General features: G+C 33.5%; 1 protein-coding gene and 1 pseudogene across 3 annotated transcripts; one reads left to right on the forward strand and one right to left on the reverse strand.

Annotated features, from left to right (window-relative positions):
• Positions 1-812: 812 nt before the first annotated feature.
• LOC144557925 (protein LSD1-like) lies at positions 813-4,147 on the reverse strand. 2 transcript variants are annotated; one of them, XM_078306588.1, is made up of 7 exons: positions 3,947-4,147; positions 3,400-3,524; positions 3,194-3,322; positions 2,397-2,503; positions 1,828-1,902; positions 1,181-1,252; positions 813-938 (listed from the first exon to the last, which is right to left on the reverse strand). In XM_078306588.1, exons 1-7 carry the CDS (start codon positions 4,030-4,032, stop codon positions 897-899), a joined length of 636 nt encoding a protein of 211 aa, XP_078162714.1. In that variant the 5' UTR covers positions 4,033-4,147; the 3' UTR covers positions 813-896. The 2 variants fall into 2 exon arrangements, with proteins under 2 accessions (XP_078162714.1, XP_078162715.1); XM_078306589.1 differs by having other exon boundaries at positions 3,209-3,322; positions 3,947-4,145.
• An 8,110-nt stretch (positions 4,148-12,257) lies between these two features.
• LOC144558053 (uncharacterized) lies at positions 12,258-14,996 on the forward strand (annotated as a pseudogene). Its single transcript, XR_013512838.1, has 2 exons — positions 12,258-14,326; positions 14,414-14,996. The product of XR_013512838.1 is annotated as an uncharacterized LOC144558053 (transcript).
• Positions 14,997-15,659: the final 663 nt, after the last annotated feature.

The raw sequence follows: 15,659 nt of genomic DNA on the forward strand, positions 1-15,659 counted from the left end.
ATGTTTATTCCATATTGTTATAGGAAAGTAATAAGAACTCATATGGCAGTTCAGAAAACACATTATAATAGATAATTGAGTATGGCTAGTATAACATTAGTGTCATTAAGTCTAGCACTAACTTCAAAATCTATCAAATCGACTTCAAACGGTGAATTCAAACCAATTTACTTCATTAGTTGTGTGTTTGTTTTCATGCAAATTTATAAATTTTAAATTTTATTTAGTATCAAGTCAAGCGGTCAAATGAGTGGGTTTTTAAGTTAATTTTAATACATTCATTTTTCAACATTTTTACCGCTTGATTTGATACTGAAATAATTCGAAAATATAAAAAATTTACATGTAAACACATCAATCATAAAGTAAATTTGATTAAACAATTTAGATTAATCGTTTAAAGTCTATTCAATCAATTTTGAAGTTAATGTATCATATGATACCAATGTCATACTAGCCGGACTCTTTAATAAAACCATAATTTTTTTTAACATGATTTTATTGCTTCCAAAATTCTTATTTTGTTATTCCGTGATTGTTGAAAATTCCTGGCTAAAAAAGATATACATTCTTTCATGCTAGAGAACTCCATTTCTCGATTTCTGTTAAAAGGTAATCTTCTTTGATTTAAACCAAATTACTATACACAAAAAGATAACCAAGTTTACAAATAAATGATATAGAATGAGAAAACTATCCTTTCCTAGATGACCCACCATTCTCCAATCCAGCGATAACACACCAAGAAGATGTGGCACATCATATTAAATGCAATGAAATACAAAAAAAAGTAAATCAGAGAAAACTTTTATTTACAAAAGAATCACGAGATTCTTTCAGAATGATGTAGAGAGAGTCACACCATCATTTCATGAGAAGAACAGCGAGGGCAAAAATTATTTTTTACCAGAGGTTATTCCTACTGCAACGTTGCTCACCTGCATAATAAAACAAAAGTTTCTCACTATTTGTAGATAGACATGCTTTATACCTTTATAAACTTTATAGAATTTTATTTTATCTGGCAAATTCAATGGAATTCAAGAACAGTGCACGGAAAACACTAGTTTTGCAGCTGGCGATGCAAAGATTTTCATGTAAATTCCAGCTTGAGAGAACGCATAAGCAACATTATAGAATACTGTCAATTAGCCTGAGGAAAAACAAGAAGAAGAATTACCAATTTGCCATCTCCATCCACAGTCATGGGGTTTTCCACAACAACTGTCACGTTGTTGGTTTGTGGTGATGCCTAACAAAAAAAATTAAATAAACAAAGGTTATAAAAAGCCAAAGGCAATGACTACAGATTCAACAGCTATGTACATAATCACTACAGTCAGATACTTTTTGTTTTAGAGATGTTTACGTTTAAATGCACTCTAGAATAGCTAGAATAACTACTATTTGAGAATAGTAGATAAGAATAGTGATTTTTAGAAGAGTGTGAAAATAGTGTTGATGTGGTGCTATTCGGAATAGCGAAAATGTTTTTTGGATTGAACATTTAGAATAGCAATGGAGGAATTGAACATTTGAGAGAGCACCAATTGCTATTCCGACTTTTTGTAGGAATAGCATAACAGCGCTATTCTCGCTGTTCCGAATAGCAATTGAGTATGTTTGGATGGATCAGAACAACGCTATTCTCGCTATTCTCAGTGCATCCAAACATAGCCAGGTGTCTACCTTGAGTCAAACTTCCAAACCAGAAGAATAAAAAATCTCAAGTTACTAACATTTATTAGGTTTTTATCTGAAATAACAGGAAGCCCAGAGAAAATTTACTACTAGAAGTCAAATAAACCTATTTTGCACTAGACATACTTGTGTAGTTGTCGGTGGTCCTTGTGTAATATCTGTAGGTCTTGGGCCTGCAATTGGAGTTAAGCCTGCTCCAGACTGTACAAAAAGAGTAAACACATGTAAATTGATATTGGAACCATTTTAATTAGTCTCCTGGCACTATGATTTCAGTGCTTATATGGTGGAAAGTTTGCGCAACAGTTAAATGAAATGCTTTCCATCTTTTTGTTTCATCTTATTTGAATCTTTTTTAGTGCTTAGCAAGATAATCGATGGTAAAATCACACCAGATTGAGTTGAGTACTGTTGATTAATGAGAGGCTAGAAACTGACAAACAGTTAAATCGGATCATAAGCAAATAGTGAATTGGTAAAAAGCAGACAGCATTTTAATCAGATCATAAGCAAAAGGTGCACAATTGAGAAGTTCATTGGGGTTACATATAGATCGAAATTACACAGCCATCCTTCGAAGCTCGCCACATCAGCTGAGCACAATCATTGGTTTTGCAAGGACAACGAGATAGTATGATTTTAGAAAGATTACAAAAAAAAAACAAAAAAAAACAATTGAGAGGTAAAAGAAATACGGTGATGTTTGTGATATAGTTGCATCTGGAGCATCTGACGGACTGGGCCCCATGAGGGAACATCAAGGTAGTGTTGCACTGGCCACAATTCACAAGAGCGTTGTTTTCTGCACCAAAACATTAATATAAAGGGAAAATTAAGTTTTCCAGTTTCTCTATGGTAAAAATCAGATTATTACAGAAAAGTCCAAACTTTGGTCATTTTGAACAGTTGTGCTATTTACTGATTGACCTTAAGTTTATGTGCAAGATATGAATGAAAGAAGTAATCTTTGCAAAGCTCAGTTGCCAGAGGCTAGTAACATGAAAGTCACACCTAGGTCCTTTTTGGATATTATATAGCTCCATTTTTGTTCAGTTTAAAAATTCTCTTTACTAAGGAAACAATGAGGAGTTGATGCTAGGCTGATTATCAATAATCAATGATTTTACAAAATTGGTTCAAGAACTTGAGTGGGGAGTTTAGAATGGAGAATAGGCAGTCACAAAGTTCCGATTTTTCTAACCTAATTGAGATCTGAACTATAACCATAGTGTAACTAAATGATCAGACCAAATTGTTATCTACTTGTGATTCATTTTCTCTTGTGACCAATTGGTTGGCACCATCGTTATTTAAGGTTTAGTTCGACATTATGGATTTCTCAACTCTCTGACAATGTTTTGGAATGATTTTTATCTAGATAATAAACCAGACTTAGAAGTTGATTGAATTCGTACTCTAACAATTTCAATCAACATTCAGATAGAATAGTAATACAACCTTCAAGCAAAGTAAAAAAAAAACATATTTTGACCTAGTTGTGTGGTACCTGTAGCAACAGAGGTTACAGTCTGACAGCAAGCACACTGAACACTTGTCGCGCCGCGATTGTACATTAGCGGAGTTCGGCAGCCGGCACAAACAATCTGATCCATGCCTCCACCTAAAAATTTCATTTGTTGAATTTAGATTCAAATCCCAGTCCGGAGACCTTATAAGATATATTCACTTCTAAGTTACCTTGAGGATATACTGTCATGACTGTGTTACATGCTCCACATAGCACAGTGGGGGCCCCGGCCGGGAAAATAAGAAGACTTCTACAACCACTGCACACTATTTGACTAGGCCTTCTTATCGGCTCACTGTAAAGTAATGGATTACCAGTTAATTTGAGATAAATCAAAGCATACTGGGACGGACACGATTCAAGTAGGTACAAATTTATATAAAAAAAATAAAAAATAAAAGAAATAATTGCAAATTAATAACTAGTCCTTGTGTTTGCTATGGTAGCTTTGGGCAGCACTTGATTTACAATGATCTGGAAAGGGTTATATCAGATCCACAGCACGTACATTACCACACAGCATTTGCCTCATTAAGTTCACCATTTTTATCTTCAAAAACACAAAATTTGATGACCTAACTATTAGGCAAACTGAACTTTAAGAAGAAAAAAATAGCAAACTCCAGGGTTTGTAACTAATTGTGAGGTTTTAGTGGTTAGGCAAATGTACTTGGGAAAAAAAAACAAAGAAAATTTGGTAGAAATGGTAAATCTTACCTTGACATAATACCATTAATTAGATCCAACGATTCCGATGCTACTCGCGAAATTAGACCCTGCAACGTTTGAGAAATCCTCTCCATAAGGCGATCCACCAAATCCGCGTTTTGAACGAAAGGATTGAAGCTTACACGAAACTACTTCGGTTTTAGTTGCTTTTTCCTCTTTTTCTCCTCTTTGTCTCTGGATACTAGAAGTTTCGCGCGGAGACATTATCAAACTTAAATTTGTTGTCACAAATTTGTAAATGTGTCCCTTAATATTATTATATTTCCACGGTACTTGAATAGAGAATCTTGTGAATTCACATCCTCCCCGGTACCATTAAAGGGGATCTTTTATAATTAGTGGATCCGAACCGTTATTTTAACTTTACCTAATCTCAAAGCGCAAATAAAACTGCTCCATGTATGGTCCGAATCTCAAAGTGGCTGAGAGTAAATCTCAAACCGTAAAGTGAAGGGAATCTTTACAAGTATTGGAGACGATACTTGTTTGACTCCTGTTTGAACAAGTCAAATGTTCCAACTTTAACTAAAAAATTCTACATAAAGTGCTTGAATTGATTTTTTTTTGGTATTCAGTATTATTTCTAAAATGATTATAATATCCATAATTGACCCATGTTAATACAGCATAATCATTTTAGAAATAATATACATAATTGACCCATATTTGTTGTTAAACAATACGTAGATTATTTTTTCAAATCTGTATTAATTTAGGAACACCCTAGTTCTATCCGAAATTTTTATTAATATCCAAGAAAAATGTTAAATTTTAGAATCTACACTCCAATCGACAAAATTTCGAAATATATCCAAACTGCAAATTTTTTTTGCAGAAGGTCAGCCTAAAATCACAAATTTATTTAAAAAAACTTTAAACCGCAAAAAGAATTGTGGTTTTGGAATTCCAAAACTAAAACCGCAAAATAAATTTGCGATTTTAGGCTCACTTTCTGCAAAAAAAAAAAAAATTGCGATTTAGGCAGTTTTCGAAATCTTATCGAACAAGTTGTAGATTCTGAAATTTAATATTTCTTTTGGATATTCATAAAAATTTCGGTAGTCTACTCTACTCATTATATGAATATCACACGTATTTATTCAATAGAGGCATGCATAAAAATGAGATTCATGATGACGTACTTTCAGACTCGTCGTCACGCAAGTATTTATACATTGCCGTACAAGTATTTGTACCTATACTTGCAAGTATATTTTACATGTGACACTGGAAGTATTAATATCTAAGTATTGAAAGTATTTATACTTATACATTGAAGTATTTATACGCATGATGTCAACTATTTTTGTTAGAAGAAGACTGGCGCGAGGATGATTGGAAAACTCAAAAAAGGATAATCACAACAAGTCACGCATCAAAGTATTAATATCTTATCTTCTAAGTATTTATAACTACGAAGATATACATATCTAAATATTTTTTACATATGACACTGAAAGTATTTTATAACTACGAAGATATACACATCTAAGTATTTTTTACATACGACACTGAAAGTATTAATATTTAAGTACTAAAAGTATTTATATCTATGCATTGAAGTATTTATTCCTATGAAGTCAACTATTTTTGTTAGAGAAAAGGTTAACGCGAGAACGAGTGCGGAGATTGTAAAAATGAAACTATATAATTAGTAGGACCATAGAGAAATGATGAATATATTATTTTTTTAAGTGTGGTACTTTGACATAATTACTGTAGTGCGGATACTAAAATGATTATTCTAACAAATAACAATGTGGCAGCGGATATGTATTATAAGAAACAAAAAAAAAATTCCTACCACGTACACGTGCCTTCTTATAATAAGTCTGACTCTGACGTATTGACCCGCTGGAACTAAAATTCAATTTTTAAGACCGGAAAATTAATTTGCGGACAGAAAGTCCATGAGACCATGATCGGAAATTTTGACAGTTTTCGAATTTGAGTTTGAGTGATAGTGTAGATTTTAAAATTAAATATATATTTTTGAATAATAATATGTTTTTTGAGAGATTTTCGTTTTTGCTATTTAACACTCTTTGTTTTTAATTTTACTAAACTGTTTTTAAAATCCATCATTAATTAACAGAGTCAAAATTCAAGACCGAGATTGCATCAAATATAGTGTTAATTAATATCTGGATTAGATTCAAATCCTTTGGATCATGGTTGGTTCTAGAAGGTATTTCTATTCTAAATCCATGTTTTAAATTGGCGCTTGATTCATTTTGATTATGTTAACTACTTAGAATAATTCAAACCTATCTTCATGATTTATTGTGGATTTGGATAACAAGCTAATTGATTTTTGGATTGAGCGACATAATTTCAAGTATCACAATTGTTAATGCATCATCAAATATATCTTATCTTATCACTATGTCGACGGAATCGTTGAATTTTAAATTGCATTATTTGAACTATTCAGCTTCATCCTAACATACAGGGGCGGATCTACTGTAGCACAGGGTATGACAACTGTCCTACCTGTGTTACACTAAGAAATTTAAAAAAAAAAAAAAAATAATAATAATAGAGCATTTTCACTTGCTGTATGTCAAAATTTAAAAAGAATATGGTACTAATATGGAAAATATTAGAATAGCAGGATATTTTTTATTATTATTGAAAATAAGGGAATTATATATATTAATAAATATGAAGGACTTATTTAGCTAGAGGAGGGTTCAAATGCACCCAAACTTTTGTGCACCCAAATGCACCCTATCTTTAAAACCCTTTTTCTCCGTTTTCAAAGTTCGAATAGTCAATCCGAACCATTAAATGGGATCTATATATTAAGATGTGCTTGGATACCAAATTTTACATTTTTTGGAATTTTTTTACTATTTATTAAACCACTTTCAAAATCGCTGATCCAATGGTCCAGAAAATGTAAAATCAGCGATTTTCAAAGTGGCTTAATAAATAGTAAACAAATTCCAAAAAATGTAAAATTTGGTCTCTAAGCACATCTTAATATATAGATCACATCTAACGGTTCGGATTGACTATTCGGACTTTGAAAACGGAGAAATTGTTTTTTAAAGATAGGGTGCATTTGGGTGCACAAAAATTTGGGTGCATTTGAACCCTCCTCATTTAGCTAATATATAAAATTACCAATAGTAAATTATATTCTGACATGTGGGGTCAAGGTCAAATGTAAACCTGTATTTTTCTCTGACTATTATTTCTATTATATCTTTTCTTTCACCGCCATTCTAAGATTCATGAACCTTCTGTCTCCCTGTTCACATATAAGTTCCTTTCTCTCATTGTAAAGAATCTGAGTGAGTTTTTCACTTGATAGCTAAGTACCTTTACGGCATGGTCTTCTAATCGTGTGTGTGTGTGTTTGCTTTCTCACATCACACCTACTGCAGTTGCTGGGTATTTCCCTCCTCTCTGTTTTTCTGCTTCTTATTATTGATATAGAGATTTTAGAGATTAAGTTTAAGGCATGCTTAGGGGTTACTGTTACTGCTGAACTGAAATAGAAAGTGTTCAAAAGCTGAAAGTAGTGAGATTCTTGAGATATTTATCTTTCTTTTCTCTGTTTCTTAACGGGTTTAAACCCGATTATCCTTGATAGTCTCATTTGCTTCTTTTGCTAATCCAGATTGTGTTGTTGAACCCTAGGAAGCTTAGTTGACACCTTGATTGTATATATTAGCATCACACAAACAACCTTGTATCATTGTACTATTCATTTCCTCTTTTTTTTACTGATACCTCCTCAATATATTTATCAATAAGTTGAGGGTTATTAATGTAATTTGATTACTGATATCCTTTTGTACCAGTAGAGTCTATTTACTGGTAAATAATCTGTTTCAGATTTCTAGGAATTCATTCATGAATAAAGTAACATACATAAAGTATAATATGTTAAATTTAATAAATTGGTAATTTAAGCTTGTCTGGAGGATCTTATAGTAAGTTGCATATATAGGTCCGGTGGGATTTAAATGGACAGGTTTAAGTTATAATTTCTGGGCCTAGTGAAAGATACATAAATTATTATTTTTATCTCTATACTTGACATTTGAATTTATACCAGAAAACTGGGAATTTAAAAAGATTAGTAAGTGGCTCAATTTGAGATCAACTTAAGAGAAATGAATTGAACTTAAATTAATTGAGTTGTTGCTTTGAAATAAACATGAGATTGAATTAAATAATGAAATATAAAGGAGACTAGGTCCAAATAAAGCGCATATACTGTGAATTAAATCATACAAAGAAACCACACATCGAAAGTAATGGGATTTAGGCACTGGGATACAAAATGAAATCCGTTAATTACTTAATAGATATTAATTCAGTTATGTTATGTTGGAATATGTGTAGATTCTGTTGAGCGAGATTTTGCAGGATCTTCAGAGACTTCTAGACCTCAGTGATATATACGTTTTACGTATTCTGCGTACTCAGGTGCGGGGTTACTGGACTTGATTGATATCACATTTTTAAGAATTAAATTGTTATTCATTGTCATGTTGAAGGATTGTTTGTTTGCATATTTTGAATTATTGCATCATGTGCATAACCTCAATCAAACTATAAATTGAATTTCGTATGATACTGTGGACTTGTCATTTTGTATGATTTATCGTTTTATTGTTCTCCTGTTCTCCTGTTCTGGAGTATAGCTAAAGTCACTAATAAATATTGAGATATGAGTCATACAAAGTCTAGAGTGCTGACTAGACTTTGTTACGGAATCCTTATGCGCATATGGTGAACGGCCCTCGCTAATCCCAGTATCGGTTGGGAGGGGGAATCTGATTCTGACGGGGACTATGAGTGACTATGATTATTTTGTTATTTTGTATAAACTCTGAAAGCACAATTGCTGAGATATGTATCTGATTATGAACCAGACTTTAAATAAAATGGTATAAGCCTAAACACATCAGATGAGGGTCTGTGGAAGGTACTATGTACCAACAGGTGTGGGTTTAGCGTGGCCACCTGTGTGATAAGACGGTGGGTCATCTATTTGTGTTACCAGACCTGATAATCTGAGTTTAAGCCAAATATATCTATGCCGAGCTTCATTTGAAATCCTATAAGTTGATATTCGATTAAATATGGTGATTCAGCATTTGCATTCATATATATATATAATTGAATTGTTAATGTCATTGCGAAGATTTAATTCTGGATATGGATTGATTGCAAGTCCAGTAGCTCGATTGTGGCAAATTCGCACTGAGAGATAATATTATTATTATTTCTCACCCGCTTCCCCTTTTTGGGTTTTATAGGGTTCGATATGGCTGATCTTGGAGAGACACGCAAGTAGTAGGCCTTTATGTATATGCAGTTATGATACCATAGTAGTTTTCTTTTGTTTACCGACTAGAGAGATTGTATATTATTTTGTTGTACAGTTCTCTAAGTTGTACCCTATGGTTAGTATCATTTTGAGATACATCTTGTATATTTTAGTTTTACCAAACATTTTGAAACTTTTACTACTGAGATGAAATCTAATGGTACTATTATTGTTTATATTTTAAATTAAATCGTAAATGCCTTGTAAATATACATGAAACCAGTGTTTTAAAATATGGCCGCATATGCGTATGCAGTCGGCAGCCATGCTCAGAATGCCCATGCGGTTTTTCCATGCGGCTGCATATGCAGTCCGAATATGCGGCCATGCGGTCTGAATATGCGGTCATGCAGTTTTTCCATGCGGTTTTGATAATTTGATTGTATTTTAATTAAAATTTATATTAAAAAAGTAAAAAAAATATTGTTGGTTATGCTATTATGTGAAAATAAATTCAAATATATGAATATGATACATATATATACGTGAATTTTTATTTTAAAATCCGCATATATAAATCCACATGAAAATCCGTATATGCGTCCGCATACCGCATATGCGGTATGCAGTGGCCTTCCGCATGCATGAACAAAACTGCATTTTAAAACACTGCATGAAACTGTATATTTACAGCAAGTGCTGTCACTGTTAGAGATTTCGGGGTGTGACACCCTGAAAATCCGAAACTAATTTACAAAGACTGGATTTTGGGCCTTTGTCCTACCCTGCAGTCCAAATTAAAATGGCTGGCCCATTGCATATTAAATTTTGTAAATAAGTGACCCGCGTTCTCTGAGATATCTTACCGTTGTTGTTCGCACAAAAGCGTGCACACAAAGTTTCAGGTACAGCTAGTTGTACCCTTTTAAACCGTGATTGAGCTTTCGTATTAGGTTGCAAGTGCACAACCTTTGTCCAATGGTACAATCAGGTATCGATCCTCAGGGACGGTACAATTCGAGTCTAGATCACTACTTATCCTAGTTAGGTACTAGAAGTGAAGAGTTTGGTTTGAATTCATTTCAATTTTCTAAATTCAATAACAGAGGATAACAGAAAATAAATGTTGGTTCAAATTGATTTAAAATGAAGTTCCCAGGGTTTCAGACCTCATCCTCAACCTTGCCTCTCTGGACCTTCACGCGACTCGCATGCTCTCGCATGCGACCCTTGTGACGCGACCCGCATGCTCTCGCATGCGACCCTTGTGACGCGACCCGCATAGTCTCCCATGCGATTTGCGTGGTCCTCGAGTGAATGCAGCATTGAACCCGTTTCTGAGTTATTTACTTGTGTAAGGATCTATTGACCGTACCTAAAGTTCCTGAACCTCAACTCTCGTTTATTGGCTTAATGAACCTAGTAAGGAATTGCAATTTCACCTTCTTAGATCTACAACCTCAAACTTTCATTTACAAGTGTTCAATCTAAGTCATTTGATCGGTTTGCTAAAGGTATCCACTATCTCTCAATAGATGGAAATCTCACCTCTCGGTTCAATTGATCTATATTTTCAGATCCAAGACCTACCTCAAATACTTGATCAAATTGCAAGAAATATCAAGGTCTCAATATTAGAAGAAATGCAAGAAACATTCAACAATAGACAACAATATTCAATCAAACAATCACAATCAAGCAATGGAAGAATAATACTCAATCAAATGAACACAAGAACAACTCAAATTCAAATTCAATGCATTACAATCAAGGTTTTAGATTACATCAACCCTAGAAACAAAATAGAACTACTCAAGCATCATAGAGAAAGAGAAAGAGATCAAATGAGAAATCATGATAAAACCAAATGAAGCAATCTAGCAAGAATCTTCACTCCTTCTTCCCTTTCTTGCACCACACTCCAAGGATCTTGAGGTTTTGAATCTTCAAATTCGGAACTCCCTCCTCTGGTGGCAGGGGTGGTCTATTTATAGACTTTTCAAAACGAGTACTTCAATTCTGGGCCTTTATTGGGTCTTTGCTGTCTGCTCTGGAGACTCGCGATGCGAGTCGCGTCACCACCGTTGCGAGCCGCGTTGGAGCATGAGGGATGCGCCTCGCATGAGATGGCATTGCGACCTGCTGGTGCGACTAGGAGGGGCTGTCAGTGCGACTCGGAGGACTGGATGTGCCTCGCGTCAATCATGATGCGGGTCGCATCAAAATCTCTGAACTTCAGAAATTCTCCTGATTTCACCAATTTCCTGCAAAGTAAGAATGAAAGCGCAGCAGTACCAAATTCTACATGTATTCATTATAATAGACGTTATTTAATGGCTTAAAATACATGTTTTGGTACTGAAATTGGTCAAAACAATAGCTCAGATATAGCAATATCAGTTGCCGTGACTTTTTGGAAAAAAATCAAGAAATGTACAGCTGGCCCGCATTCTCTGAGATATCTCATATTTGGTTTGACTTTTTGGAAAAACTAAAGAAAGGTGCGGTCCAGCACTTTAGCATATATCCAATAAAAATGAAGTTGCCCTATCTCTGTCTCTCTCTGTTTGTCGAACCAAACACCAAACAATAAAAAAAATAGGCTGCTTCTGCTCGCCCCTCTATCCTGTCTCCCTGACTCGTGACAAAAAGAAAAAAAAACCTCATAGATAAAAAAGAAGAAGAAGGAAAACACAGAAATATTCTTCTCGTTCTGCTGACTCGGATTAATCAAATACCTTGTCTTTCTTTTGAAATGGTAATGTAAATTTCTCATTTTTTATTAGATTTTTGGATCTTATGAATTACAAATTAGGGTTTGAAATTTTAGATTAAATTTAGATCTTTGAATTTAATTGATTGGTAGATTCAATTTTTAGGTCTTAGAGTTACAATCATGTTTAATTGGTAGATTGAACTTTTGATTAGTAAATGGTAATATTTAATTACTAGGTCTTACAACCCTAATTAATTGGTAGATTGAATTTGTGCTTGATGATATTGAATTATTAGAACTCTAATTAATTGGTATATTGAATTATTAGGTTTTAGAACCCTAATTGGTACATGAATTATTCATTTCCTTTAAGTCTTAAATTATGGTATAATTTAAGTTGGTTAATATCTTCTTTTCTTTAATTTATCATTTAGAGTATACAAAATGCACAAGTTTTTTCAGAAGAAATCCAATCCTCCAAAAGACTCATCTTTGAGTTCTAATCACACTCATGAGATTAATAGTGCCGAACAAATTCCTCCTTCTGATCCTGCTCAAAGGCCACCGATATCTCATTATCATCCAAATGAGCATGACAGTATACGTCGAGAGTTGCTAATAAATGGTCCATGTCAACCTCACAACCATGATTTTCCCCAAAGAGATTTCAGTGGTATAATGAGAAAATTTAACAAATAATGGTTTAATCGGTACAAAACTTGGTTGGAGTATAGCAAAGAAAAGGATGCAACATTTTGCCTTTGTTGTTATCTTTTAGACCGAAAAATCTTGGATCAGGTGGAGGAACCAACTTTGTAGGAGATGGTTTTAGAAATTGGAAAAATGCTAAAAAAGGGTTTATCATGTTGGTGATTCAAATTCTTAGCACAATAAGGCCCAAAAGAAATGTTCCAATTTGATGAACCATTCACAAAGCATTGAAGCTACGCTAGAAAGACAAAGTGTTGCTGAGGAGGTGAATTATCGAGCACAATTACGTGTCATTGTACATTGTGTTCGGTGGCTTTGCAAGCAAGGTGTGGCATTCCGTGGACATGACGAGTCCGAAACTTCTATCAACGAAGGAAATTTTCGTGAGCTTGTGAGATTATTAGGAGATAATAATAAAGAAATGGATAAGGTGGTTTTGGAGAATGCTTCCCAAAACAGACAGTTGATTGCACCTAGAATACAAAATGATATAATTAACACGTGTGCAGAGGAGACAACTAAGGAGATAATTTCAGAGCTTGGAGATGAATTGTTTCTGTTTTGGTTGATGAGGCAAGAGATAGCTCAACCAAAGAACAAATGGCGGTTGTGATTCGGTTTGTGAACAAGAGAGGTTTTCTTGTTGAACGGTTTCTTGGTATTGTTCATGTTTTTGAAACTACAACGCTGACTTTGAAGGTGGGGCTTGAGAATTTCTTTGGTAAGTATGGTCTAACTTTTTCTAGATTACGTGGCTAAGGTTACGATGGAGCTAGTAATATGAGTGGAGAGTTCAAAGGTCTCAAATTATTGATTCTGAAGGAGAATGGGTCCGCATATTACGTGTATTGTTAGGCCCATCAATTGCAACTAACTCTCGTTGCGGTAGCCAGACATCATCAAAAGGTTGGAGAACTATTTATCAGGATTTATAATATTATCAATGTTGTTCGTGGATCTTGTAAAAGAGAGGAACTATTACATAAGAAGAGAAAAATTGAAATTGTAGAAGCTCTTTCAAATGATGAGATTGTAACCGGAAGAGGTTTGAACCAAGAAATGAATCTGGCACGTGCAGGGGATACTCGATGGGGTTCTCATTTGAGGACCTTAAATAGTTGGCTAACACTATTTTCAGTCATTCTAGATTACTTGAGGCTGTACAAAATGAAGGAAATACAATAGACCAAAAAGCCAATGCGGGTATATATCATTTATCTATGCAAACTTTTGAGTTTGTATTTTCATGTTATCTCATGAGGCAAATATTAAACATCACAAATGATCTATCACAAATCTTGCAACGCAAAGATCAAGATATGTTGAATGCTATGCGTTTGGTGAATTATGCAAAATCTAGGTTGCAAGATATGAGGGATAGTGGTTGGGATTCATTATTCCAAGAAGTATGTACATTTTGTGATAAACATGGTATTATTGTTCCAAAGATGGAGGATTTATATGTTGTGAACCCACGGCGCCCAACAAACTTAACTAATTTGCATTATTACCATGTTGATTTGTTTTACACGGTTATTGATATGCAATTGCGAGAGCTTGGTGAAAGATTCATGGAAACTAATACCGAACTTTTTATTTGTATGTCATGCTTAGATTCGAATAACTCTTTTTCATCATTTAACAAAGATAGGTAATACTCTTTTTCATGCATTATTACCGAACTTCTTATTTGTATTTCTTTTTCATCATTTAACTAATACCGAACTCTTTTTCATAGGTTGTTTCAATTTGCTCAATGTTATATCTCTGATTTCAACCAATATGATCTATTAACCCTAGATAGTCAATTGGAGAATTACTACTTAGATATGAAAGATGATAGAGATTTTGACCTAAAGAGCTTAAGTGAACTTTCTCAAAAAATGGTGGAAACAAATAAGCACAATGTTTATCCCTTGGTTTACAATTTATTGAAATTGGCATTGATATTGCTGGTGGCGACTGCTAGTGTTGAAAGGGTATTTTCGGCAATGAATTTCATGAAAAATAACTTAAGAAGTACCATGGGAGATCAATGGTTGAATGATTTGTTGGTTACTTACATTGAGAAGGAGTTGTTTATGCGTGTCGATGATGAAATAATTATTCAAAGATTTCAATCTATGAAGACCCGTAAAGGAACACTCTCTCCATTGACTTAATTATCTAGTATCTAGTTTTTTGTTTTGTTTTTAATATGTAAAAGGATAATATTTGTTGTTGTTTTTGTTATGCAAAAGAATACCATTTTGTTGGTTTTTTTGTCATGTTTTAATTAGTAGTTGATTATCTAAATATTATGGAAGTAAATTGTGTTATAATACTATTTTTGTTGTTTTTGTTATCATGCTTTATCTATTATTCGATTATTTAATGGGTTTGGATTTGATTATCTATTTAAACCTGATTCAATAATTTCTTGCCCTACCCTGATCAAAATCATGCGTCCGCTCCTGCTAACATATGACATAAATTGATGCACCTAGATTTTTTCCTGTGAATTTTGTATTGCTCCTTAGCTTTGGAGCACCGTAGTATTTGTGGAACCAACTCCGCTGCTCTCCAAATAGGAGAGCAGGATCCTTTATTCTAAAATCTAAATCGAACCGTTCATTTGTGTTGAGATCCATACATGAAAAAATTCAACGGTCTGATTCTGAATAACAGAATCCTGCTCTCCTATTTAGAGAGCAACGGAGCCAGATTTAGTATTTGTGTGTTTACTACGAGCAATATTATTTTAAATTGGCAAACAAAAAATACAACACTAGTGAATTGATTATAGTGTTTAAATTAACTTGCATATGATCTTCTCTATGAGGTAAAATAAAATTAATTGCAGAAATTTATTTGAAAAAGAAGAAAAAAAATGTGAATAATTAATATAAAAAATATGTCGTATGAAAATTTAATAAAATACAAAATCATAAAAAACTTTTAAGCTATCTTATTGAAATTTGGATCAACGTTTAAAAAATAAATGA

This window comes from Carex rostrata, chromosome 8 (assembly GCF_964058835.1).
Source record: "Carex rostrata chromosome 8, lpCarRost1.2, whole genome shotgun sequence".
In the NCBI taxonomy this organism is placed as follows: domain Eukaryota; kingdom Viridiplantae; phylum Streptophyta; class Magnoliopsida; order Poales; family Cyperaceae; genus Carex; species Carex rostrata.